Source organism: Gopherus flavomarginatus, chromosome 5, assembly GCF_025201925.1.
Source record: "Gopherus flavomarginatus isolate rGopFla2 chromosome 5, rGopFla2.mat.asm, whole genome shotgun sequence".
Lineage (NCBI taxonomy): Eukaryota > Metazoa > Chordata > Testudines > Testudinidae > Gopherus > Gopherus flavomarginatus.
The window spans coordinates 59,743,653-59,767,740 of NC_066621.1; the positions used below are offsets into that span (position 1 = coordinate 59,743,653).

The window sequence follows — 24,088 nt, forward strand, 5'->3', positions numbered from 1 at the left end:
TCTGGTGTGTTGACAACAAAGGAATGTGGATAACTGAAAGTTGATTTTCTGACAACGTTCATTATAAATTGTTTATTTTAGTTTCTTGGAACTGCCATGCTGCCTTTTGATAAACAGTAAATTGCTACATAGGTTCTTCAGTTCCATTTGATAATGAAATTCCTGGTTGTTCATATCAGAAAATTTATTTGATCAGAAAGAGCCTGCTGATTTAGGTATTTCATTTTCTTGTAGAAAACTAGTTGTGTAGCAGGTTTAGCAACGTTCTTTGCTTACGCTAACAGAGGATGACTTGGAAGAAGCTGATTTCTCTTAAGATGGATCAGTTACAACTGCATTTTGAGGTGGTTGCCCTTTCTTCCTTGTCATAAGTAGTTTGTCTTTGATTGAAATAGAGAGAGAAACTTGCAAAATAGAGAAGCCTTAGTTATCCAAAGATAAGAGATAATTAAAAAAAATTTTTTTTTTGCACCATAAAGCATTGGTTTTAATCAGTCTTGAACATATAGAATCCTCCTAGTTTGTTGGTTGTGATAGTGAATAGATAGGCTATCTGTCACTTTGTGGCATGGTTTTCTTTTTTGGTATGTTAAGACATCACACTGTCTCTTTATTTACACTTTTATGTATAAAATAAGATTAACAATAACTCAATTTTTTTCTCCCACTTCTGGCTTTTATTTAAAAATACCAACTGATGTAATTGCCTTAATATTCTCGCAGAAGAAGATATACAAAGATCAGATGGAGTACATGTTGCAGAATCATGTGTTCCCTCTCTTCAGCAATGAGCTGGGCTATATGAGAGCACGGGTAAGAATGTATAAGGATTACTTTGTTCACTTGCTGATCTACAGTTGAATAGCTTTCAGTTTTTACTGATTTGTATCATGCTCTAAATTGACAAACTGTTTGCATCCCTCCTATAATAAAGTACATTCAAGTTTTAATCATAAAAGTATTAGTTTCTTAAGATGTAGCAACATACAATTTTAAAATGGCTGCAGTACTGTGTGCATAGTTTTTCCTCTGTGTCTAGTGGTATGGTCCATTTGTGTTTTGCATTTAGACCATACTGCTCACGCAAAACCTGTGGCCAAAGATGAACTTGAGATCATAGTACTGGTCTAGTGATGTCTAAAAGACAAACCTACCACTGGCCAGCCTCCAAACTCTCAAACATCTTTATTTTTAAAAGTTCTTAGTATTTTAGTTAATAAATAGCTTATGTAGTACCAATTAATTATTCGTTGTTTTCTTGGAGAACTGACAATCCACAAGTGTCGTTAAAATGACCACTTTCTGAAGTTGTTAGATGCATTTTTTCACAGGCTTGCTGGGTCCTTCATTATTTCTGTGAAGTTAAATTTAAGAGTGACCAGAACCTCCAGACAGCCCTAGAACTCACAAGACGATGTCTGATTGATGATAGGGAAATGCCTGTGAAAGTGGAAGCTGCCATAGCACTTCAGGTTTTGATCAGTAATCAAGAGAAAGGTACACTCTTTTTTGTTAAAGTTAGAGAAAATATCTCTGTAACATTTCTAAAGAGGACATAATTTAAGCAGAAAAGATATAATGCACTATTTTCATGGGCTAAGCACCAATATACTAGTATTGGAGTTACCTTCTGGGAGATTTGTTTTATCGTCCATTGATAGTAATTTGCCAGCTGTGGTTAAAACAAGTGGAGTGCTTGACATAAGTAATTTTTGGACAAGGAAACTTCTGTTGTGGCTCAGCAAGCTTAGGCCTGGGCTACATTAGCAGGGGGTTTCAAACTAAGATACGCAACTTCAGCTACGCAAAGCGTAGCTGAAGTCGTAGTAACTTAGTTCGACTTACCTGGCTGTCCTCACGGCGGTGAGTCAACTGCCGCGGCTCCCCCATTGACTCCACTTACTCCTCTTGCCGAGGTGGAGTATAGGCGTTGATTAGTGGATCAATTTATCACGTCCGGACGAGATGCGATAAATCGATCCCCGATACATCGAACTCTACCCGCCGATCCGGTGAGTAGTATAGACGTACCCTTAGAAAGAAACATAACTTGTAATATATAATTGCTCTGGTGCTGAATTCCCAGCTACTGTTCAGAGTCTTGTAATAGTTATGTGCTGTTAACAGTTTTTTGCTGTATACATTTAATTTAATATGAAGTGTTTCATGTTATCGTAGTGCTTTGTTGATACACTTTGTCTCTGTTGGCTTAGTTGTATGAAAAATATATTTAGATTATTATGTGTCAAATATTTCAGTAGTAGTAAAGTGTGAATTTCTGGTTTTCTTAGACCGATAACAATAATTTTTATAAAAATGTAAGAATCAATATAATTGGTGTTTTATTTCCACTTACTTTGCAGCTAAGGAATATATTACACCATTTATTAGACCTGTAATGCAAGCTCTGCTTCATATTATAAGAGAGACTGAAAATGATGATCTTACTAATGTGATTCAGAAAATGATCTGTGAATATAGTGAAGAGGTTACTCCCATTGCAGTAGAAATGACCCAGCATTTGGTAAGCCTGGTTACTTTGCACTTGAGAAGTTTGTTAAACATGAGGGATTTTGTTCCTTATATTCAAGATGGTTTGTCATTTGCCAGCTGATTTTAGACTAGGCCATTTAAACACATTAATGCCAATGTTTTGCATGCCTTGTGTTGAGAAGCTGCTGTGTTCTTAGCACAATAAGCAAATGTCTTCCATAGAAAAATAGTAATCCTGATTTTAGCTGTGATAACCCTTCATAGCACACTTCAGAATCCGATTAGAGTAAGAAGTCTTACTGACCTCATTACTAAAGTTATTAAAACAGAAATTTAGAAGTATTTCTTGGTAGCAAATTGTGGGTGCCAGTAGTTAGATGTTTTAGGCTAAATTAGTTGCATCTGAAAATACCTGCTGTGTTCTTGGGACATCCACATATCATATGTTGTACCTGTAGTTTCATAAGTACAGAGGCCAGGCTGGTGCTGATCTCAAAATCAGGCCCTTAGTGTTTAGGTTTTATGGTCTATAATGAACTTCACTTTTCTGTTTCTTCTAAATTAATGATACACGTACAATAATCCACTTTACTATGTGGTACATAACTACTAATTCTATTCAATTTTAGAATCGGTCAGTCTCTGTTTTTGTAAACTGTTGAGTTATGCCCTGAAGTCTGTATTGTAAATGATGCTCCTTTATATATAATTGCTAATCTACTTTTATTCAAATGACTTTAGACAGTTTCAGAATTAAGAAATTTGAGATTTTGGAAAATGGGAAGTTTGGAAAAACAAAATTCTGAGCTTGAGGGATATTTCAAATAATTGGTGTTCACCTGTACTGATTTTTTTTTTAACACACAGTATCTCAAAAGTTCAGCGTACAGAGTCTCAAACTTGTACAATAGTCTATCCCCACACATACCCTTTTTAATTAACTACATGAGTGACACTTATCTGGGATTTTATTGTTACTATTCAGGCAATGACATTTAATCAGGTCATTCAGACTGGGCCAGATGAAGAAGGCAGTGATGACAAAGCAGTGACAGCAATGGGAATTTTGAATACCATTGATACACTCCTCAGTGTAGTTGAAGATCACAAGGAGGTAAGGAAAAACTCTTTCAAAGCAATTAAATGCCTTTAAGATGCTGGAAAATAGTTATTGTGCACTGAATAAAAATCCAACCATATGCTTTCTGCCAATGTTTTAAAATCCTTTTAGTTAAAACCTTGTTAAGCTTATTTACACCTGCACACACACACACACAAAATCATAACTGTTGCATGTACAACCTAGGAGCATAAATATTTAAGATCTTGGACATCTTACAGATGTGTGTAGCAGTCCAGATACTTGGACATAATTCTTGTGTACCAGCAGATGGAGGCAGTAACCTCTAAAATTGAGTGATGTCACTTGCTCAGTTTGTCTGTAGCAAATATAACAGTCTTGTCAGCTGTACTGAGAAATGTCTGACTTGATGCCATCTACCCTTGGAGGAAAATAGATGCGTCAGTAATAAACATACAATATTGAGGCCATTCGCTGCTGATGTATCAGTTTCCTGTCTGCCATACAGCAAAGTATTGGGAAATCGGTATAAGGCCAAACTCTAGTGTAGGGGGTTTTCTTTATCAACTTTGCCATGGTTGGCGCTTAAAACTTACACCGGCATATCTGTCGGTCAAGGGTATGAAAAATGTTCACTCCTGAAAGACATAGCTCTGCCAACCTAATTCCCATTATAGACAGGGCTGACCTAATTACTGCCTCTTGAGGAGGTGGATTACCTACACCGAGGGGAGAAGCCATCCTATCTGCATCAGTAGTGTGCACTGGAGCACTGCAGTTGTGCTACTGTACCGCTGTACCATTTTAAGTGTAGGCATACCCTGAAGAACCGCAGCGGTGCAACTGCATCTGTTCCACCCTGGTGTACCATAGACATACCCTGCAGCTACACTAGGAGGCTCTGCTGGCATAACTATGCCAGCATAGGCTCTGTAGTGTACACACAGCCTTAATCTGTGTTGTAAAATACTGCAGCAAAGATTGATGAAGCTACATTACTGAGTGTTATGCTACTACAGCTACTGATTTCTGATAAATGTTTTATTTCCATGGTGCCTAAACAGCTTGGTAATAAATATGTTTTTAAAGTTCCAGCGGTCTTAGGAAAATATACTAAAGGTATGCCTATATTGCAATTAAAAACTCACAGCTGGCCCATGCCAGCTGACTTGGGTTCAGGGTGAGAGGGTGTTTAATGGTGCTGTAGATGTTCGTGCTTGGACTGGAGTTTGGATCATGGAAAGGTCCCAGAGCTCAGGCTGCAGCCTGAACCCGAACCTCTACGCTGCAGTTAAAAAGCCCCTAAGTCTGAGCTAAGTCAGCTGCCACAGGTCGCCACAAGTGTCTAATTGCAGTGTAGATGACACAGAAGTCTTAAGGTACAAAGCTCATAACATGATGCTGCCAAATAACAAACCAAGGGACGTTCTGGTTTCTTAACTAGTTTACTGTTGTGCTATATATATTAATTTATTATGTTTTTATGGGGACTAAAAATGTTACTCAAAAACTAAATTAAAATAAGAGTAAGTATAAGCAAAGACATCCCTAAATGAGATTCCTTCAAGATCTAAAGAAGAATGGCGTTCCAAGAAAAAGATTGCGTTAAAGAGAGCCTGACGGATTGTTAGCTATAATGGTGCAGTTATAATACATGTGGTGTTCAAGAGATGTGTAATTTTTGTATTGTTCGTTAGGTGACACTCTAGTAAAGGTACTTCACAGAATTTTATTTTAAAACTTACTTAAAACCAGTTTTTACATGTGCCTGAAACTCATTTAAACTTTCTCTTTCAGATTACCCAACAGTTGGAAGGGATTTGTTTGCAAGTTATTGGAACAGTTTTACAGCAGCATGTTTTAGGTATGTGTCTCCTTGTTTGTGTTAATTATTTGTCTGTCATTAGCATTAAATTTAATAAAGTGCTACTTCCATTTTAGAATTCTATGAAGAGATCTTTTCCTTGGCTCACAGTCTGACATGTCAGCAAGTCTCTGCACAGATGTGGCAGCTTTTGCCTCTTGTTTTTGAAGTTTTTCAGCAGGATGGCTTTGATTACTTTACAGGTAAGAAATCCTAATAAAAAATTATGTCCTAAGATTAGTGGGTTTGATATATTTGTTTTGGGGCATAAATGAAATCTTAATTGCAATTTAACGAATATTCAAAATAGAGTTATATTTGCTATACATTATTTTGATCAAAATAGTTTTGCTTAAGCCATCTTTATAACCAGGTTTGTCAGGTGACATCCTACTACAGTAGCCAACACCATGTTTAACTAGCTTACAATAAACCTGAAAGCTGTATATTAACAGCTAGTGTTGTAAAAAAAAAAAATAACAGAACGGCTAATTGATTATTCTTGTTTAATAGATATGATGCCTCTCTTGCATAATTATGTAACTGTCGATACAGACACACTTCTGTCTGACACAAAATATCTTGAAATGATCTACAGTATGTGCAAAAAGGTAGGTAGACTCCTCCTTCTGTCTAAAACTTACTGGCTTGTGTACAAAATGGAAAAAAAATATTTTGTACAAATGTACTTTCTTTTATAGCAATAGTCTCTGAAACTGGAGATTTTTAAATTGTACCCTTCTGATATATGATGTTCGGTATTTGCCGTGACTCTGCAAGGAACAGCAGCTGAAAAAAAGGAAATTACCAAGTCACTATCAGGGGTTTAGTTAAAATAAGGTCCCCTGCCCCCCAAATGAGTTGTGTAGGACATAAGAATATTAGAAATATGCACAAGCAGGGCTCGAGTCAGTTGTCTTTTTATTGTAGTATTTGTATTACAACAATGCCTAGAGTCCCATCTGAAATTGGAACTTTATTATGCAGACATGTAGTAGGAGATAGTGCCCCAAACAGATTAAATCTAAATAGACAAGATAAATAACATGGGAAGGGAAACAGGCATAGAGAGATGAAATTACTTGCCCTGGACCACACAGCAGATTTGTGGTAGAACTGGGGATAGAACCTTGTTCTCATGACTCCTGATTCACCATCTTTTCCGCTGCACTACGCTGCCTCTCAACATTTTCCATCCTTTGCATTCTCACTTCAATTTTGTCAGTATAGTTAGATGCCAACTGGTTGGCGTTTTAATCCTATCAGCATGTGGGGGTATAGAGCGTTCTTTGGAACCTTAGCTCTAGTTAGTCTAGGGGAATGAAAACCTTCTCAAATGCAGTTAGTTTTTCTCTTCCAGACTTGTGTATTATATATGTACGTTTTGTTGTCTGTACTCTGCGCCAAGCTTGCTCTTTAGATTTAAGTGCTCACGTTATTTCCTTTGGTTGATTCTGTGATTGGAAGTGTTTGAATTTTATTGTGAATAACCTTTATGTGAAGAGTTACAGCCTTTTCTGTGTTTGTGAATTAGCTGCAGACAGGTTGATTTTTCATCTGTTTATTTTGTAATTGAGTAGTTTTTTCCAACACACTTCATCTTAATTATTTGTGACCTGGTCTTTGTCAGTCTTTACTACTTGTTGTTTTCTATTAGTGCCATGTGGCTAGTCCTAGATTTGTATGGTGTTTTCTGGTCCCTGGTTGGACAATACAAATGTTATAAACAAGCTTTGTAAAATTCTGTGTGAATTGTTCAGATAACTATTCAGTGAATCTTTTGTGCAAATAAATGTTTTCAAAATGGCTAAGAGCACTTCTTATACAAGTACTCCTATAAACTTTGTATCCATACTAATATTCAACAGTTATTCTTCGAGTGATTGCTCACATCCATTCCAGTTAGGTGTGCGCGCCGCGCGTGCACGCTCGTCGGAAACTTTTTACCCTAGCAACTCCAGTGGGCCGGCAGGTCGCCCCCTAGAGTGGCGCCGCCATGGCGCTCGATATATACCCCTGCCGGCCCACCCGCTCCTCAGTTCCTTCTTACCGCCGTGTCGGTCGTTGGAACTGTGGAGCGCGGCATTGCTGTCCTCCACGTCCCTAGCTCTCCTTGTTACTACCGTTGTTAGTTAGTGGTTAAGTATAGTTAGTTAATTAGTTTGTAGTTAAATAATTTTGTACATAGTTGTTCGCCGGTCTGGGCTGTAGCCCTTCCCGGCACCCGGCACCCGGCACCGGGCTCATGCCTGGTTCGCCGGGCTTTAAGCAATGTGCGGCCTGTAAAAAGCCTATGCCAACCAGCGACCCTCATGACGCGTGTCTAAAGTGCCTGGGGGAATCGCACAGGTCGGACAAGTGCCGCATTTGCAAGGCTTTTAAGCCCAGAACAAAGAAGGAGAGAGACCAGAGACTCAGGACTCTCCTAATGGAAGCGGCACTTGACCCACCAGCTTCGCAGGCCGTGATCTCTACGCCGGCACCGGATCGCACCGGCACCGGAAAGACTCCCCGGCACCGACCTTCCCCGGCACCGGGTGCAGAAACGAGACCATCAACGTCTGCAACTCCAGCCAGGCAGACTCGAATGGAGCGCCCGGCATCGACATCTGCCGCGGCGCTACCGGCACCGTCGACTCCGGGCCCGGTGGGTCCGTCGAGTCCGGTACCGCCGAGCTCCCCCATAAGATCTGGGGTTGAGCTGTTGGTCCCGTCCACTCCGGAGACCTTCGCCTCGGCACGGGACCTTATTGCCCTGACTGAGTCAACTCAGCCGCCACCCCCGGTACCTCCGGTGTGGGTAGCATCTAGGGGCAAGCCCATGATGACGGCGCTGTCTCGGGACTCATGCTCGCGATCGAGGTCCCGACGCCACGGTCGCTCGAGATCCCGCCGCTGCTCGCAGTCCCGGCACCGCTCCCCTCGGCGGTACTGGTCGCACTCGCGGCGCCGATCGACCTCCAGACGGTCATGGACTGACTCCAGCCGTCGATACCGGCACCGTGACTCTAGGAGCCAGTCTCGCCGTCATTCAGCGCGCCGGTCGACCTCCCGGCACCGAGCTGGTGGCAGGTCCCGGTCCCGGTCGACCTCCCGGCACCGCGTCGGTGGCAGGTCCTGGTCCCGATCCCGGCACCGAAGCAGCGGCCGGTACCGGTCCAGATCCCGGCACCGAGACAGAACTCGGTCCCGATCCCGGCGCCGGTATGACTCCCGGTACCGATCCCCGGCACCGAGAAGATCTTCGGTGCCGGACCGCGGAGACTCTTATCAGCCGCGGTCGGCCCCGCCATGGCCTTCCAGACAGCCGTCGGTGTCATCACAAGCGGACAGCGTATATGCGCTGGGCACCGACAGACAAGCGGCATTATTCCAGGACCCTCCGCAACAGGACCAGGGTCCGCAGCAGTGGGGGTTTTGGACACCCTGGGCGTACTATCAAGCCCAGGGCCCCCAACAGCTTCCTGCTAGGCCTGCAACGGCAGAGCACAGGGTGCCAGAGGCGTCGTTGTCTCGCCCCCCTCCATCCCCTGATGGAGAGGAAATATCGAAGCAGCAAGACCCTGGTCTTGCTCCTGAGACAGAGGCGAGGGCTGAGGGGGACCCCCCACTGGACACTTTCTTGCCAGGGGTCTCCTCATCCTCCTCTCCTGACGAAGCGGTGGCTGGCACTTCCTCCAATAGCCCTCCTCCGCTAGATCTCAGGGCACACCAAGACCTCCTTAGGCGAGTAGCACAGAATCTGAGCCTGCAAGCCGAGGAGGTCTCTGAGATCGAGGACCCCGTCGTCAGCATCCTCTCATCCGATGCTCCCACCAGGGTCGCCCTACCCTTCATTAGGACGATCCAGGCCAATGCCAATACAATCTGGCAGTCACCGGCCTCCATCCCCCCTACGGCGAGGGGCGTCGAAAGGAAGTACATGGCCCCCTCCAAGGGCTACGAGTACCTCCACGTTCACCCGACACCGTGTTCCCTGGTGGTGCAGTCGGTGAACGAGAGGGAGCGCCACGGACAGGAAGCCCCAGCCCCCAAATCCAAGGAGGCCAGGCGTATGGACCTCCTCGGCCGCAAGGTCTATTCGGCTGGGGCCCTTCAGCTCAGGGTTTCAAATCAGCAAGCCCTTCTTAGCCGCTATGCTTTTAACTCATGGGTAGCAGCGGACAAGTTTAAAGAGCTGCTGCCACAAGAGGCTCGTCAAGAATTCGCGGCGATTCTTGACGAGGGCAAGAAGGTTGCACGAACCTCGTTACAGGCCTCTTTGGACGCTGCAGACTCGGCTGCCCGTACCCTCGCCTCGGGGGTAACGATGCGCCGCATCTCCTGGCTTCAGGTTTCTGGCCTTCCACCGGAGCTCCAATACACCATCCAGGACCTCCCGTTCGAAGGCCAGGGCCTGTTTTCAGAAAAGACAGATCCCAGACTGAAAAGTCTTAAAGACAATCGGGTCATTATGCGCTCCCTCGGGATGCACACGCCGGGAACGCAGCGCAGACCCTTCCGGCCGCAGCAGCAACAGCAGCGTAGGCCATACCCCCAGTTCCGCCAGCGGCAGGACCTTAATAGGCGCCGCGGCAGGAATGGAAGGCGTAGACAGTCGGGGAACCAAGGGGGGCAGAATCAAAGCTCCTCCAAGCCCCCGCCTGGGCCCAAGCCTTCGTTTTGAAGGTGCGCCCGAGGGCGCAATAACAGTTTCCCCCACGGATCCTTCCCCCCCGTTTTCCAACCGCCTTTCGTTTTTCCTCCCGGCGTGGACCCAAATAACATCGGACCGCTGGGTCTTACGCACGGTGCAGACGGGATACCGCCTGCAGTTTGTATCATTTCCTCCCTCCCGCCCCCCTTCCTCGTCCCTCTTCAGGGACCCCTCTCACGAGCAATTCCTTCGGCAGGAGGTACAGACGCTCCTCAACAAAGGAGCTATAGAGGCGGTTCCGGAAAACGAGAAAGGCAAGGGGTTTTATTCCCGCTACTTTCTGATCCCCAAGGCCAAGGGAGGCCTCAGGCCTATCCTCGACCTGCGAGAGCTCAACAAGTACCTAGTGAAGTTGAAGTTCCGCATGGTATCCCTGGGGACCATTATCCCATCCCTGGATCTGGGAGACTGGTATGCCGCCCTCGACATGCAGGACGCTTATTTTCACATTGCCATATGGCCACACCACAGACGTTTCCTTCGATTCGTGGTGGGCCGCCTTCACTACCAATTTGCAGTCCTCCCATTTGGCCTTTCTACGGCTCCGAGGGTATTCACAAAATGCATGGCCGTCGTTGTGGCACATCTTCGGCGCAGTCGTATCCACGTGTTCCCTTACCTAGATGATTGGTTAATTCGGGGCACGTCGGAGCTACAGGTTTGCAGCCACGTCCGCAGGATCACCGGCCTGTTTGCTACCTTGGGCCTCATGATCAACGTGGACAAGTCCACCCTGCTCCCCGCGCAGAGGGTGGAGTTCATTGGGGCCGTCCTGGACTCCACCGTGGCCAGGGCCCTTCTGCCGTTGCCAAGGTTCCAGGCGTTGTCGGCGATCGTTCAGCGATTGCGGGCAGCCCCCTTAACATCAATACGGACATGTCTAACCCTGTTAGGCCACATGGCAGCATGCACATTTGTGACCGGTTACGCTCGGCTCCGCATGAGGCCCCTCCAGTCGTGGCTCATTGCACATTACCGGCCGGCAAGGCAACCACTAGATATGCTGATCACAATCCCCCAGGGGGTGTTGGATTCTCTCAGCTGGTGGCTAGACCAGTCCGTAGTGTGTGCGGGGCTCCCATTCCACCCACCCCAGCCCTCGGTGTCCCTAAGGACGGATGCCTCAGATCTCGGCTGGGGGGCCCACCTGGGATCCCTGAGAACACAGGGCCTGTGGTCCCCGCAGGAGGTGAAGCTGCACATCAACATGCGGGAGTTGAGAGCGGTCCGCCTTGCTTGTCAAACGTTCTGTCACCAGCTTCGGGGTCGTTGTGTCGCGATGTTTACCGACAACACGACGACCATGTACTATATCAACAAGCAGGGCGGCACCAGATCCTCTCCCCTATGTCACGAGGCGATGCAACTCTGGGACGTTTGTGTAGCCCACTCCATTCACCTCACGGCTTCCTTCCTCCCCGGAGTACGGAACCCGCTGGCGGACCGCCTGAGCAGATCCTTCCTCTCACACGAGTGGTCCCTTCACCCGGACGTCGCCCTCTCGATCTTCCAGAGGTGGGGTTGTCCCCGTGTGGACCTCTTCGCGTCCGGGGGGAACAGGAAATGCCAGGCGTTCTGCTCTTTTCAGGGCAGGGAACCCGGGTCTATAACGGATGCCTTCCTTATTCCGTGGACGACCCACTTGTTCTACGCGTTCCCCCCGTTCCCGCTGGTCCACAGGGTCCTTCTGAAGGTGCGCAGGGACAGGGCCCGCGTGATCATGGTAGCCCCGGCGTGGCCCAGACAGCATTGGTACCCCATGTTGCTGGACCTGGCCATAGCCGACCCAGTTCCCCTGCCCCTTCACCCGGACCTGATCACCCAGGAACACGGAACTCTCTGTCACCCGGACCTCCAGTCGCTGCACCTAGCGGCGTGGCTCCTGCGTGGCTGACCAGTTCTGAGTTGCGTTGCTCCACCCCGGTACGAGAGGTACTCTTGGTCAGCAGGAAGCCTTCCACTAGAGCGACATACTCGGCCAAGTGGAAGCGTTTCTCCTGTTGGTGCGTGGAGAAAGGTCTCCGCCCGATGGAGGTTTCGGTGGCCAATATTTTAGACTATATTTGGTCCCTCAAACAACAGGGCCTGGCGATATCGTCCTTGCGGGTCCACCTGGCGGCTATCTCCACCTTTCACCCGGGTGGGGATGGCCGCTCCGTTTTTTCTCACCCGACGGTGACTAGATTCCTGAAGGGGCTGGAACGTTTGTACCCTAACGTCCGACTCCCTGCCCCGACCTGGGATCTTAACCTGGTGTTGTCTCGGCTCATGGGGCCCCCCTTCGAGCCGTTAGCTACTTGCTCCCTACTCTATCTCTCTTGGAAGACTGCCTTTCTAGTAGCTATCACCTCAGCTAGACGGGTGTCGGAACTCCGGGCTCTCACGGTAGACCCCCCGTAAACAGTCTTCCATAAAGATAAGGTGCAGCTGAGGCCACACCCTGCCTTTCTCCCCAAGGTGGTCTCAGCCTTCCACGTCAACCAAGAGATATTCCTCCCGGTTTTTTTCCCGAAATCTCACTCTTCAGGCAGGGAGCAACAGCTCCACTCGCTTGATGTCCGTAGGGCTCTCGCGTTCTATGTGGAGAGGACCAAACCGTTCCGCAAATCCCCCCAGCTTTTCATGGCAGTAGCGGACAGCATGAAGGGGCTTCCCATTTCTTCGCAGAGGTTATCCTCATGGGTAACTTCCTGTATCAGGACCTGCTATGAGCTGGCCCATGTTCCCACGGGCCGTGTGACTGCGCATTCTACCAGGGCGCAGGCGTCGTCGCTGGCTTTCCTCGCCCGTGTGCCCATCCAGGAAATCTGTCGGGCAGCGACCTGGTCATCGGTCCACACCTTTGCTTCCCACTACGCCCTGGTCCAGCAGTCAAGAGAGGACGCGGCCTTCGGAACTGCAGTGCTCCATGCCGCGACTTCTCACTCCGACCCCACCGCCTAGGTATGGCTTGGGATTCACCTAACTGGAATGGATGTGAGCAATCACTCGAAGAAGAAAAGACGGTTACTCACCTTTGTAACTGTTGTTCTTCGAGATGTGTTGCTCACATCCATTCCACACCCGCCCTCCTTCCCCACTGTCGGAGTAGCCGGCAAGAAGGAACTGAGGAGCGGGTGGGCCGGCAGGGGTATATATCGAGCGCCATGGCGGCGCCACTCTAGGGGGCGACCTGCCGGCCCACTGGAGTTGCTAGGGTAAAAAGTTTCCGACGAGCATGCACGCGCGGCGCGTACACCTAACTGGAATGGATGTGAGCAACACATCTCGAAGAACAACAGTTACAAAGGTGAGTAACCGTCTTTTTTGCAGAACGAGTAGATAGTTGTTAGCTGCAACTATTTTTTTGCTCGACTTGTATATCTCCAGTTATGATCCAGAACCTTTGTTGTAGTTTATTCCCTTTTATTTCTCTTCTTCACTGATGAAAGCTGGAAATGGCACTCTAGTTTTTATGTGACACTAGTATTTTAATAGAGCTCTTAATTGTAGATTGACTTCTCAGATTAAAACAGAATATCAAAAACAGCTTTTACCCATAAGCAGAAAACCAACAGTAGTCTGTTTTTCAGGTCCTTACTGGTGTTGCAGGAGAAGATGCAGAATGTCATGCAGCAAAGCTGTTGGAAGTCATCATTTTACAGTGCAAAGGGCGTGGCATTGATCAGGTTAGTAACATCTGCTTGCAATCTTAAAATCATGTTACAAAATCCACCATGTTTTAGTGAAACTAACAGAATCTGGTGAGATATACTCCAGAGGTAGAGTGCATCTGACAATCTAAAACACTTCCATGCATTAGGGAGTACGGTTTAAGAGCAAACTACCTCTTTTAGCTGTTGGATTCAATTCTGTAATACACTGTAGTGCATACGCAAGGGAAAGATTTAAAGATGAGCCACATGGCAGCCCAGAATGAAGAAAGAGGATGAAGCCCATAGCATCCCTACTTGTACTGGCAAAAAAGCACCATCTGTAGGGAGGCAAGAATTTCTTGAGATTGTCTCTTACTGGAATCAGTGAGAGAAATCATTCCTCCCTCATATATACTTCACAAACATATGGCTGCTAGGAAGTAAAGGTACAAGACCAATGTAATGTTTGTAGAGATTTTTCCTGAAGATTCTAGTTCTTAATTTGTCTGAAGGTAAACTTAATCCATGTTGAAATAATACTGCTAACCTTCTGCTGAGGTAAGCAGGGAAACTACTCTCCCCCTTCTGCTAGATATCTTGAGTTACATCCTGTAATGCTGTTCTCCAGTATTAATAACTGACATTACTATAGTAAAAAGTCAAAAGTGTCTTGTTTTTTTTTAACATGGGAAGTGACTAAATCTGTTCTCTGGAGTTACTGATGTTCATATTCTATTTACACCAGCTAGTTTTTTTAAAAAAAGAAACAAGATTACAGAATTATTGGAGAATTAAACATACACTTAAATATATTTAGTATAGCTATCGTGAGTAATATTACAAACCAAAGTACTACATATAGGTTTACTCACGGTTAATGATGTATTGCATTTATGTTGGCTTGACTTCTACCACCAATTCAACACTGAAGTGTTGATATCCTTGCATTACAGTCAAACCTCACAATAACACGCCCTGCCATAACGCGAAATAGCATATAACGTGATCATAGGTTGGCTCCCCTTTAAAGCATAATACAGTACTGTACTAGTGGTCCCCAACACCATGGCAGGGGAGAGAAGCTGCAGCCCCGCACCTGCCGGGGACAGAGAACTCCAAGGCTGCGAGCGCCAGTGCTCTCTGTCCTCAGCAGGCGCGGGGCCGCAGCTTCTCTCCGGCTTCTCCGGGGCTCCGGGTGCCAGTGCTCTCTGTCCCCAGCAGGTGCGGGGCCCCGGCTTCTCTCCGGCTTCAAGAGGAGCCGTGGCCCCGCGCCTGCCGGGGACAGAGAGCAGCGGTGCCCTTAGCCCCGGAGTTTTCTGTTCTCGGCAGGCAGGGAGCCGCGGCTCGTCTTGAAGCCAGGGAGAAGCCGCGGCCCTGCACCTGCTGGGTCAGAGAGCACTGGTGCCCGCAGCCCCGGAGTTTTCTATCCCCGGCAGGTGGGGAGCCGTGGCTCCTCTCCCCTATTAGGCACTAGGGGCCCTAGGCGGCGCACATCAATGCACCGCATTGAGGACCACTGACAAACTGACTGGCTTGAAACCCTGCTATACCGCGACCCCACATTTAGCGCGATGGAAGTTTTTGGATCCCAAACATTGCGTTATAGCGGGGTTTCACTGTACTTTTTTTTTTAAATTTCATCTATGTGTATACCCTCAGGTATATTTTGTGCACCAGACTGCTTATTCAGTATTATGTGCCATTCTGCAACTGTACCTATGAAATACAGTTGTTAAAATGATATAACATGGAATAATTAGGGGGGTGTGTGTGTGTGTATATATATATATATATATATATATATGTATATGTCATGGTATAATTCCCCCACTCTGAACCTTAGCGTCCAAAAGATTGGGATACCAGCATGAATTCCTCTAAGCGCTTGTAGCGCTGCCACCAACCAGGAATTCCAGGGCCTGGTACACTCCGGTCCCCCCCCCAAAACCTTGCCTGGGGACCCCCAAGACCAAGTCCCTTTGGATTTTAACACAAGGAAAGCAAACCCTTTCCCTCACCATTGCCTCTCCCAGACTTCCCCTCCCTGGGTTACCCTGGAAGATCACTGTGATTCAGACTCCTTGAATCTTAAAACAAAGAGGAAAATTCACCTTCCCTCCTCCTTTTCTCTCCCCCTACGAGACTCTCCCTGAGAGAGAAAGTAATCCTAACACAGAGAGAAAATTAACCTCTCTCTCCCCCTTCCCTCCTTTCTTCCCACCAATTCCTTGGTGGATCCAGACCCAGTCCCTTGAGGTCTCACCAGAATAAAAAAGAATCAGGTTCTTAAACAAGAAAAGCTTTTAATTAAAGAAAAAAAAAACAGTAAAAATTATCTTTGTAAATTTAAGATGGAATATGTTACAGGGTCTTTCAGCTATAGACACTGGGAATACCCTCCCAGCCTAAGTATACAAGTACAAATTAAAATCCTTTCAGCAAAATACAAATTTGAACTCCTTCCAGCCAAATACACATTTGCAAATAAAGAAAACAAACATAAGCCTAGCACACCTTATCTACCTAATACTTAACTATTCTGAACTTATAAGAGCCTGTATCGGAGAGATTGGAGAGAAACCTGGTTGCACGTGTGGTCCCTCTGAGCCCCCAGAGTGAACAACAACCAAAATCTAACAGCACACACAAAAACTTCTCTCCCTCAAGATTTGAAAGTATCCTGTCCCCTGATTGGTCCTCTGGTCAGGTGACAGCCAGGCTCACTGATCTTGTTAACCCTTTACAGGCAAAAGAGATATGAAGTACTCCTGTTCTATTAACTCTTACTTATCTGTTTATGACAGTATATAATTAACTTTTGTTTCTGGGGGGCTAGGTGGTGTTTATCCATTAAAATACTGAGTTTATAACGGTTCTATCTCTTCCAGTGTATACCTTTATTTGTGGAAGCTGCATTAGAGAGATTGACTAGAGAGGTGAAAACAAGTGAACTGCGAACGATGTGCCTCCAGGTTGCCATAGCTGCTTTGTATTACAACCCTCATCTGTTATTAAATACCTTGGAAAATCTTCGTTTCCCCAATAACGTGGAACCTGTCACTAATCACTTCATCACACAGTGGCTTAATGATGTAGACTGTTTCTTGGGGTAAGCTGCTCTCAGTTTGAAGACTGCCAAGTGTAGTCTACCACTTATTTTCTATTTTTAGAAATTGGAAAGAAGTAGATTATAAAATGTTGTTGTTGTTTTTTATTTTAGACTTCATGATAGAAAGATGTGTGTGCTGGGCTTGTGTGCTCTTATTGATCTGGAGCAAATACCACAGGTTTTAAATCAAGTTTCAGGACAGATCCTGCCAGCTTTTATTCTTTTATTTAATGGATTGAAAAGAGCATACGCTTGCCATGCAGAGCATGAAAATGACAGTGATGATGATGCTGATGCTGAAGAAGATGAGGAAACTGGTAAGGAAACTGAAACAGTAATGCTAAATTTCAATGTCTCGTGTCCCCTCCATGTCTGACAGACTCTAACACATGGAGACAGCCAGCCCCTACTTGTAATTCTCCAGAGTCCTCTACCTCCACAGATACAGCTAATGCTGGGGCTTTGGAGCTTCTTTTTAACCCTTTTACGGACCTGTTTGGCAATTTTCCTAACTGGAGCAGAAGTAAACTTTTTTTTTTTTCTTTTTTTTTTTTTACAGCTGAGATTCCTGGGCTGCTTCTCTCCAGGGTTGTCTTGGACCAGCTCTTTTTATAGACATCCCCTGCTTCCTAGGGGGTTATTGCTGGGACAGACCATTCCCCCTTGTATCTATTTGAACCACGAGTGAAGGGCACAGAAAGAGAGCTGCAGGTGGACCTCTTGTTCCTCCGCACTCCAGCTGTGCTACAGTGTGTCCCTTGTTTTGGTGCTTTGAATCTATATCTGAAACAGCACCTTCTTCCTGCCTGTTCTAGCATAAATAACCTCTACCTCATCGGCTGTCTCCAGTCTATCCAAAAATAATCGCCCTTTCCAATCTCTCTGATCAGTCTTCCTCCTCTTCAGATCTCTTATTTGTCTTTCTGCATTAAGTTCAAACTTTTGCACAACTTTTGCCTGTGTCTGCATCTATAATCTCCACCTCTTCCCATGCTCCTGCCTGAACGTTTTAGATGCTAAATTCATTTGTGTTAGGGACCATGTCTTGCTTAAATTTCTGAAGTGCCATGCAAAATTTGCCACAAGTGTTTTTATTAATAACTAGTTTCTTGTGGCAGCAACATGTTCCTTTTCTACTGCTCAGAAGATAAGGAAAGGGGCCACAAAGGAAAGTGTGGCACTGGTAGAGGTGGAGAGGAGTGGGCCCTTTTTGTGTGAAAACATTTTTTTTTATTCCATCACTGATCAGTATAACCAAAATCCTATATGAAGAAGATAATTTGGTTCTGAAGATAAAAATCTCATTGCTTTATATGTAAAAGAGTCCTCTTCTGTGACATTCGCCTTACAGAGGAATTGGGGAGTGATGAAGATGATATTGATGAAGATGGACAAGAATACCTAGAGATTCTGGCAAAACAGGCAGGAGAAGATGGAGACGATGAGGACTGGGAAGAAGATGATGCTGAAGAGACTGCTCTGGAGGGCTATTCAACAATTATTGATGATGAAGACAACCCTGTTGATGAATATCAGATATTTAAAGCAATTTTTCAGAGTAAGAACTGTATTTCATCTGCTAGCTGACAATTACATATTTTTAATTCAATTTTAATTTGTTTTTGGAAAATTAAGTACATAATGGATTGTCATTTGGTGACAAATTATTAATTTAGTTCCTTCCATAGAGAGAGAAGTCAGTGTGGCTTCCAGGGTGGGAGAAGGGAAGGTTGAAAGTATTTAAAGAGATTAACATTTTTTGAGGCATTTTCATTGCTTTTTAGAACACTTGTATCTGTTTCTGAAATACCAATTTTAAGATTTCTTGTATTCTTAGTATTGCCTCTTCTTAGGGGGACACCAAGTCAAAATACAGGCTGGTTTCTGATTAAGGTGGCAGTGAGAACAAATTTTGAATGATGGAATATTCTAATGAGATAAATTGTCCTTTTTTCTTTGTAGCAATTCAGAATCGTAACCCCGTTTGGTACCAAGCGTTGACACATGGTCTTAATGAAGAACAAAGAAAACAGTTACAGGACATAGCAACTTTAGCAGATCAAAGGCGGGCAGCCCACGGTACCTTCCCATTCATACTTTATAGCATTTATTACTTTTTACTATTTAAATATTGATATGCTCGGCGCTTCACAAGACATGCAATACAGACAGACCCTACTCAAAAAAGCTTACATGTTAACAAGACATTAAACGGAGTGTGTGGGTTGCACTGGGAAGCCCAAAGGGGAGAGGATAATTAGTGTGTTTTGAATAGTTCAGCATTAACTTACAGCTTAATATTTTAGCTTTTGATAATGTAACACTGTCAGTATTTTTGCTTAAAATTGTTTACTGAATAGTGATCTCTCTCAAAACATATTGGAGGTAGTTCAGACTTGCCCACAAGACTCTCGGCCCTTCTGTACTTCTGCCTGTTTCTGTGCCTCCAGTGATGCAAACAAAGTAATGTCTCTGTTCCCACCATTGTAGTCTTAACTTCTAAAGCTGATGAGGAGAATAGGCAGCAATAAGCAGAACTTCCATGGCTTTGCTCTCCAAACGGGGACCTCCTGCCAAGCTCCTATGTTTTGTTTGTTCTCTCCTCCCCCATCACAATGGAGCCGGCAAATAGGACAAGCTGAAGACCACAAAGTGCTCAAAATACAAGGAGACCTCTCAAGAGCTGGAGGAGCAAAGCTCTAGCACAGTTGCTCTCTGCTAGTGAAATCTCACTCTGCTGGGTGAGAGGACTTGTTTGTTTGGGTCTGTGGATGCTACTCCTCCCTCATAAATCAGAGACTCTCTTTTTTAGAGTCACCTCTGCAAGTATGGGTCAGTCCTCTTCATCTCTTGGGACTCAGCAAGGTGGAATACCATCTCTGTGATCAAGGACTCTTTAGGGGGAAGTCCAAAACTCCAAGCCTCCAGTCCACTTAAGGGAAAGGATGTCCCATTGCAGGTTCTTTCCAAAGTGGATAATCAAGTCACTTGGCAGGAAATCTAGCATCCTCCTGAGTATCCTTGACATGCATCCTAGCTGCAATCATGTTGGTAAGAAGACTCTCCAAAATCTCTGCTCTTGAAGAACATGTAACTTACTGTATCATCCATGAGGACTTTGTATTTTGTACTCCACCGTCTTGTAACCAAGGTTTACCTTTTCCACCCTGCTCCCTGCATCTCCAGTGCCTCACAAGCTAGCAGTCTTCCTTTAGCTAATACAGAATCTCAACACATAACATAAACAGTCTGGCACATTGTAAAGGTGAGCAGTGGTGCAAATAACTTAGTAGAGCTGACAGTCTGGAAGGCTTCTTCCTAAATGCCTGGGCCTGAAAGCATCAAGACCATCTATAGCTAGATGGATCAAGGACCATACTCAGTGGACTCTAGCACATGGCAGCCTGGGCAGAAAGGGCATCAGCTACCAGAGGATATCTCTAAAGTGGTCACGTGATCATTGACAGGTTTATAAAATACTACACTATTAACCATCATTCTTCAACGCAAGCATAATAGAGTAAAGGTTTTAAGATTAGAAAAGGGAGAATATTTTCCTTCTGTTTCTTACTACTTCCTCTCTAGTATGTCTGATTGGGGATAGGTCAAGATCCAGATTGAAAAATCTAAGGTCTTGGACTGACTTCCTCCATTCTGCCTTGCCTTCAGAAGTTCTTCAGATATACCTTCTGAGTCCGTGTATGTAATTAAATAGGCTTGAAAAGTAACATACTGAATCAGACCAGTGGTATGGCTAGTTCCAGAATCCTGCCTGTCAGCAGCCAGTACCAGTTGCTTGAGAGGAAAGGTGCAAGAAACACAATAAGGAGCTATAGAATAATTACCCATAGGGAAAGTTTCTTCCTAATCATTATCAGTAGTTAGTTTATGCTCTGAAACACATTTTCAAACACTTGGGTTTTCAAATGTCTACTATTGGAACTCTGAACGTCTTCATCCATATAAATATCCAGACCTGCTTTGATTCCTGCTAAACTCTTGGCCTTAATTATACCTTGGTGGAGTGGGCTCCGTATGCTAACTATGCATGTTATGAAAAGGATCATTTTTAAATTTTCAGCTGTTGATTCTTAGCACAAATTAAAGCAACTTTGAGGCTCATGTAATTTACATCAGCTGGTAATGTTTACATGCTTATGTTAGCCAGGGATTGCCCATAGCACAGGATCCTCCAGCTGGGCCCTCTGCCACTGAGCATACTTCTGACATGCCCTATGTTAGAGACGGTTAGAATGTAGTCACTGTTGCTGACTCTGTGCTGTGCAGGAATTTCCCTAACTGAACAGCTCTTCAGCCCCTTTACAGCACTGGAGCAGTGCACAAGGCTCATGGCATGTGCAAAGTTCTGGTTCTCAGTGTTTCCTTGCTGCCCTGGAAGAAGTATTTGTCTGGTCCGAGTGCAGAAGCAGCACAAAGAAATCTGAACTGCCCTTGGTATTTGCAGGAAGAGAGGCACCATTCAAATGTGTCTGATCGGGAGAGAGTGTCTCAGAGAGGAAATAATCAGACAACTACTCTGTGTTGTGCCTTTGATCTATACCAGGCCTTGATTTGTGTGTGCATTGTAACTTGTGAAAAGACACACCGAACCTGTGTAATTTTTTAAAACACATGGAAACTATAGGACCAGTCAGCGTGGTCAGAGTTCAGATGTAACATTGGTCCCTTCAAGATGAGGATAGAGAGAAAGGTAGCGAGACTGAGAATTAGAACTGGATAAGTGGAATGAAGAGGGGATGTTGAATAATTTAAGTGCTTTTTGTTTTTTATAGTTTGCACCAACCTATGCAGTGTAGCAGCCTTAACTGGAAGGAGAGAGTTTTTTTGTGTGCGCAGAGAACAATTTCCCCTCCTCGTTGTTCCGTTTATATTTCCCCTCCTACTGTTGAATTTTGGCAGGACCAGTGAATTTTTCATTGACATTCAAATGGTGCTTATTTAGTACAAGTTTATTTTATTTTTATTTATTTTATTTTTTAGTGACTTGACTGACTGGTCCCTAGAGTATCTCTTGTTAAACAGAAAGCACTAGAAGTTCAGTAGCAGTCCAGTGGCCGGACTTTCAGCTGTGTTTGACTCCTCTTTAAAGAACACCCTCACACAGGAAGTTCTTCATTTATAAAATGTAATTTTTTTTGAATTTTTAGGATTAATATTTTCAGTATATATTTTTAATTATAGTAAAATCTATTGCCAAGATTTTCAAAAGTGACTAGCAATTTTTGGGTGCCCAATGTAGACACCTTAAAGGAATCTGATTTTAGAGGGTTACTCAGCAGGTGCATTTTTGGGTGTCTCAAGCCCCCAAAATTTGAGGCATTCACAAATGCTACCCACTCAGACAGATTGTGATACTTACATTTTTTGATATCTTACATTTTACTAAAATATTTTTGTCTTTCAGAGTCCAAAATGATTGAAAAGCATGGAGGATACAAATTCAATGCTCCAGTTGTGCCAAGTTCGTTCAATTTTGGAGGCCCGGCCTCAGGAATGAATTGAATTATCATTTTTCCTGCTACTGTGTGATTGTAGTGAAGAGCTTGTGTTCCTCCCAATAGTGGTTCCAGAACTGGTTCATGTTATCTACAACTCACTCTAAACGAATTGATAAATAGATTGGACAGAAAAAAACAAAACCCAGGAAGTGGGACCTGATCATGCAACCTAATACTGGAAAGCAAACCAGAGGCTTTTTGAAGATAGGAAGAACCTGACTTTAAAGCTTCAAATGACACAACTGTGGAAATCTGAAATCAAGAGGGGACGTCATGAAGGCAACTTTTCTTTTTCTGAGGAAAAAATAGGCATGGGCTGCAGGACTATTTAAAATGTCTCATTTACAGTACAAGCTAGAAGGCTGATTTAATTTTTACACTTGTGGCAGTCTGAGTATTTGCCCAATTTCCTTCCCTGTCCATCTTCTCTATTGGGTGTTTATTCTTTTCATGTAAATAAGATAAGGTAATCGGATAGCCTTACTTAATCGTCATCATTTCCATTTATCAAGATTGTTCATATGTAGAATATTGGACACTTATCGTAGCACTACATAACTGGTAAATCTGTAAATGAATTAGCACTTTCATATTGAAACAAGCCTGCTAGCCTATGTACAAAAATAGCAAAATGTTTGCTGTTTATTAAAAAAAAAAAGGATGTAATGGGGAAAATAATTTCAAGTTTTAATTTAAAATTAACTAGCAGTTTTGTACCTGGTGACTTTGTGGTGCAGTCACCTCTGGTTGTGACTTGAATTCGGTTATGTAAAAAGGGGTTAGTGATATTTCATTGCTGCTAAAAAAAAAAAAAAAAAAAAAAAAAAGGCAACACCCTCTGTGTCCTTTGTTTTTCTTAAAGCTCTCAATGTACAAGTGGAAATTTGGAGACAGAATCTTAATGTAAGCACTGAGAAACATTATCTTCTCTGAAGCATGTAAATTGAACATGAAATTCTGCTCTTAAAGAGTTTATTGAAGTGTGTGGATGAAACATCTATATATGCAATCTATTAAAAAATTAATTCGGCTACCTTGGGCTTGATATATGATTGCAGTTTATTCCTAATTTTGCAAAATAATTCATCCTGTTTGTTTCTAGCAACTGGTAGTGGCTTTAACCACTACATTTCCTTCCCTCTTTTTGCACTCCCAGCATTAACATGTGCTCTTGTTTGCCTGATCCAGATGGGATGTTTGAGGTTTCACCAAGCTTTCACTTTTGAAGCCATAATTTCCCCCTTCATCTCCAGCTGTTATAGTACCTCGTATTTTAGCTAGAAAGGCAAAATAAAGTTCCCTCTGGGACCACTGTCAAAACCACTCTATCGAGAAACCAGCAGTAAGATGCTGTGAATGGGCTGGTTTATTGCCCCCTTTTTCTTCTCTGAAAATCTAAATTAACGTTCATTCTTTTGGCTGTTTTTATATGTCACCTACTGTTACAACTGATATTAAACAAGCTACCTTAATTTAAATGTAAGCCTCCAAAACTTAAATGCAGGTTCAAATGAACTGAGTTGATATCTGTAAAAAATGAAACTGAAATGCACATATATATATATATATATTATGATATTCAAAATGCAGTCTTCAGAAAATTGGCTTGTGTGGTGTGTTTATTTTTTGAGTCAACAGAGCAACAGGTATCCAGAAGTTGGTTTTTCCTTGAGTTTGATCAGTAATAGTGA

The 24,088-nt window shown here is 44.2% G+C and overlaps 1 protein-coding gene and 1 non-coding gene across 2 annotated transcripts in view; both read left to right on the forward strand.

Moving 5' to 3' along the window:
* IPO7 (importin 7) overlaps positions 1-23,430 on the forward strand; it is a 55,982-nt gene extending 32,552 nt beyond the window's left edge. Inside the window, exons 13-25 of the mRNA XM_050955036.1 lie at positions 724-813; positions 1,332-1,497; positions 2,364-2,524; positions 3,479-3,607; positions 5,372-5,438; positions 5,516-5,641; positions 5,952-6,049; positions 13,707-13,802; positions 16,658-16,878; positions 16,990-17,195; positions 18,230-18,436; positions 18,841-18,957; positions 22,304-23,430. Of these exons, the coding sequence (XP_050810993.1) occupies positions 724-813; positions 1,332-1,497; positions 2,364-2,524; positions 3,479-3,607; positions 5,372-5,438; positions 5,516-5,641; positions 5,952-6,049; positions 13,707-13,802; positions 16,658-16,878; positions 16,990-17,195; positions 18,230-18,436; positions 18,841-18,957; positions 22,304-22,401 (1,782 nt within the window). The 3' untranslated portion in view covers positions 22,402-23,430. The remainder of the gene's footprint in view (positions 1-723; positions 814-1,331; positions 1,498-2,363; positions 2,525-3,478; positions 3,608-5,371; positions 5,439-5,515; positions 5,642-5,951; positions 6,050-13,706; positions 13,803-16,657; positions 16,879-16,989; positions 17,196-18,229; positions 18,437-18,840; positions 18,958-22,303) is intronic.
* On the forward strand, positions 1,004-1,185 carry LOC127053015 (small nucleolar RNA SNORA23). Its single transcript, XR_007774937.1, has one exon. It is a non-coding gene; the product is annotated as a small nucleolar RNA SNORA23 (small nucleolar RNA).
* Positions 23,431-24,088: the final 658 nt, after the last annotated feature.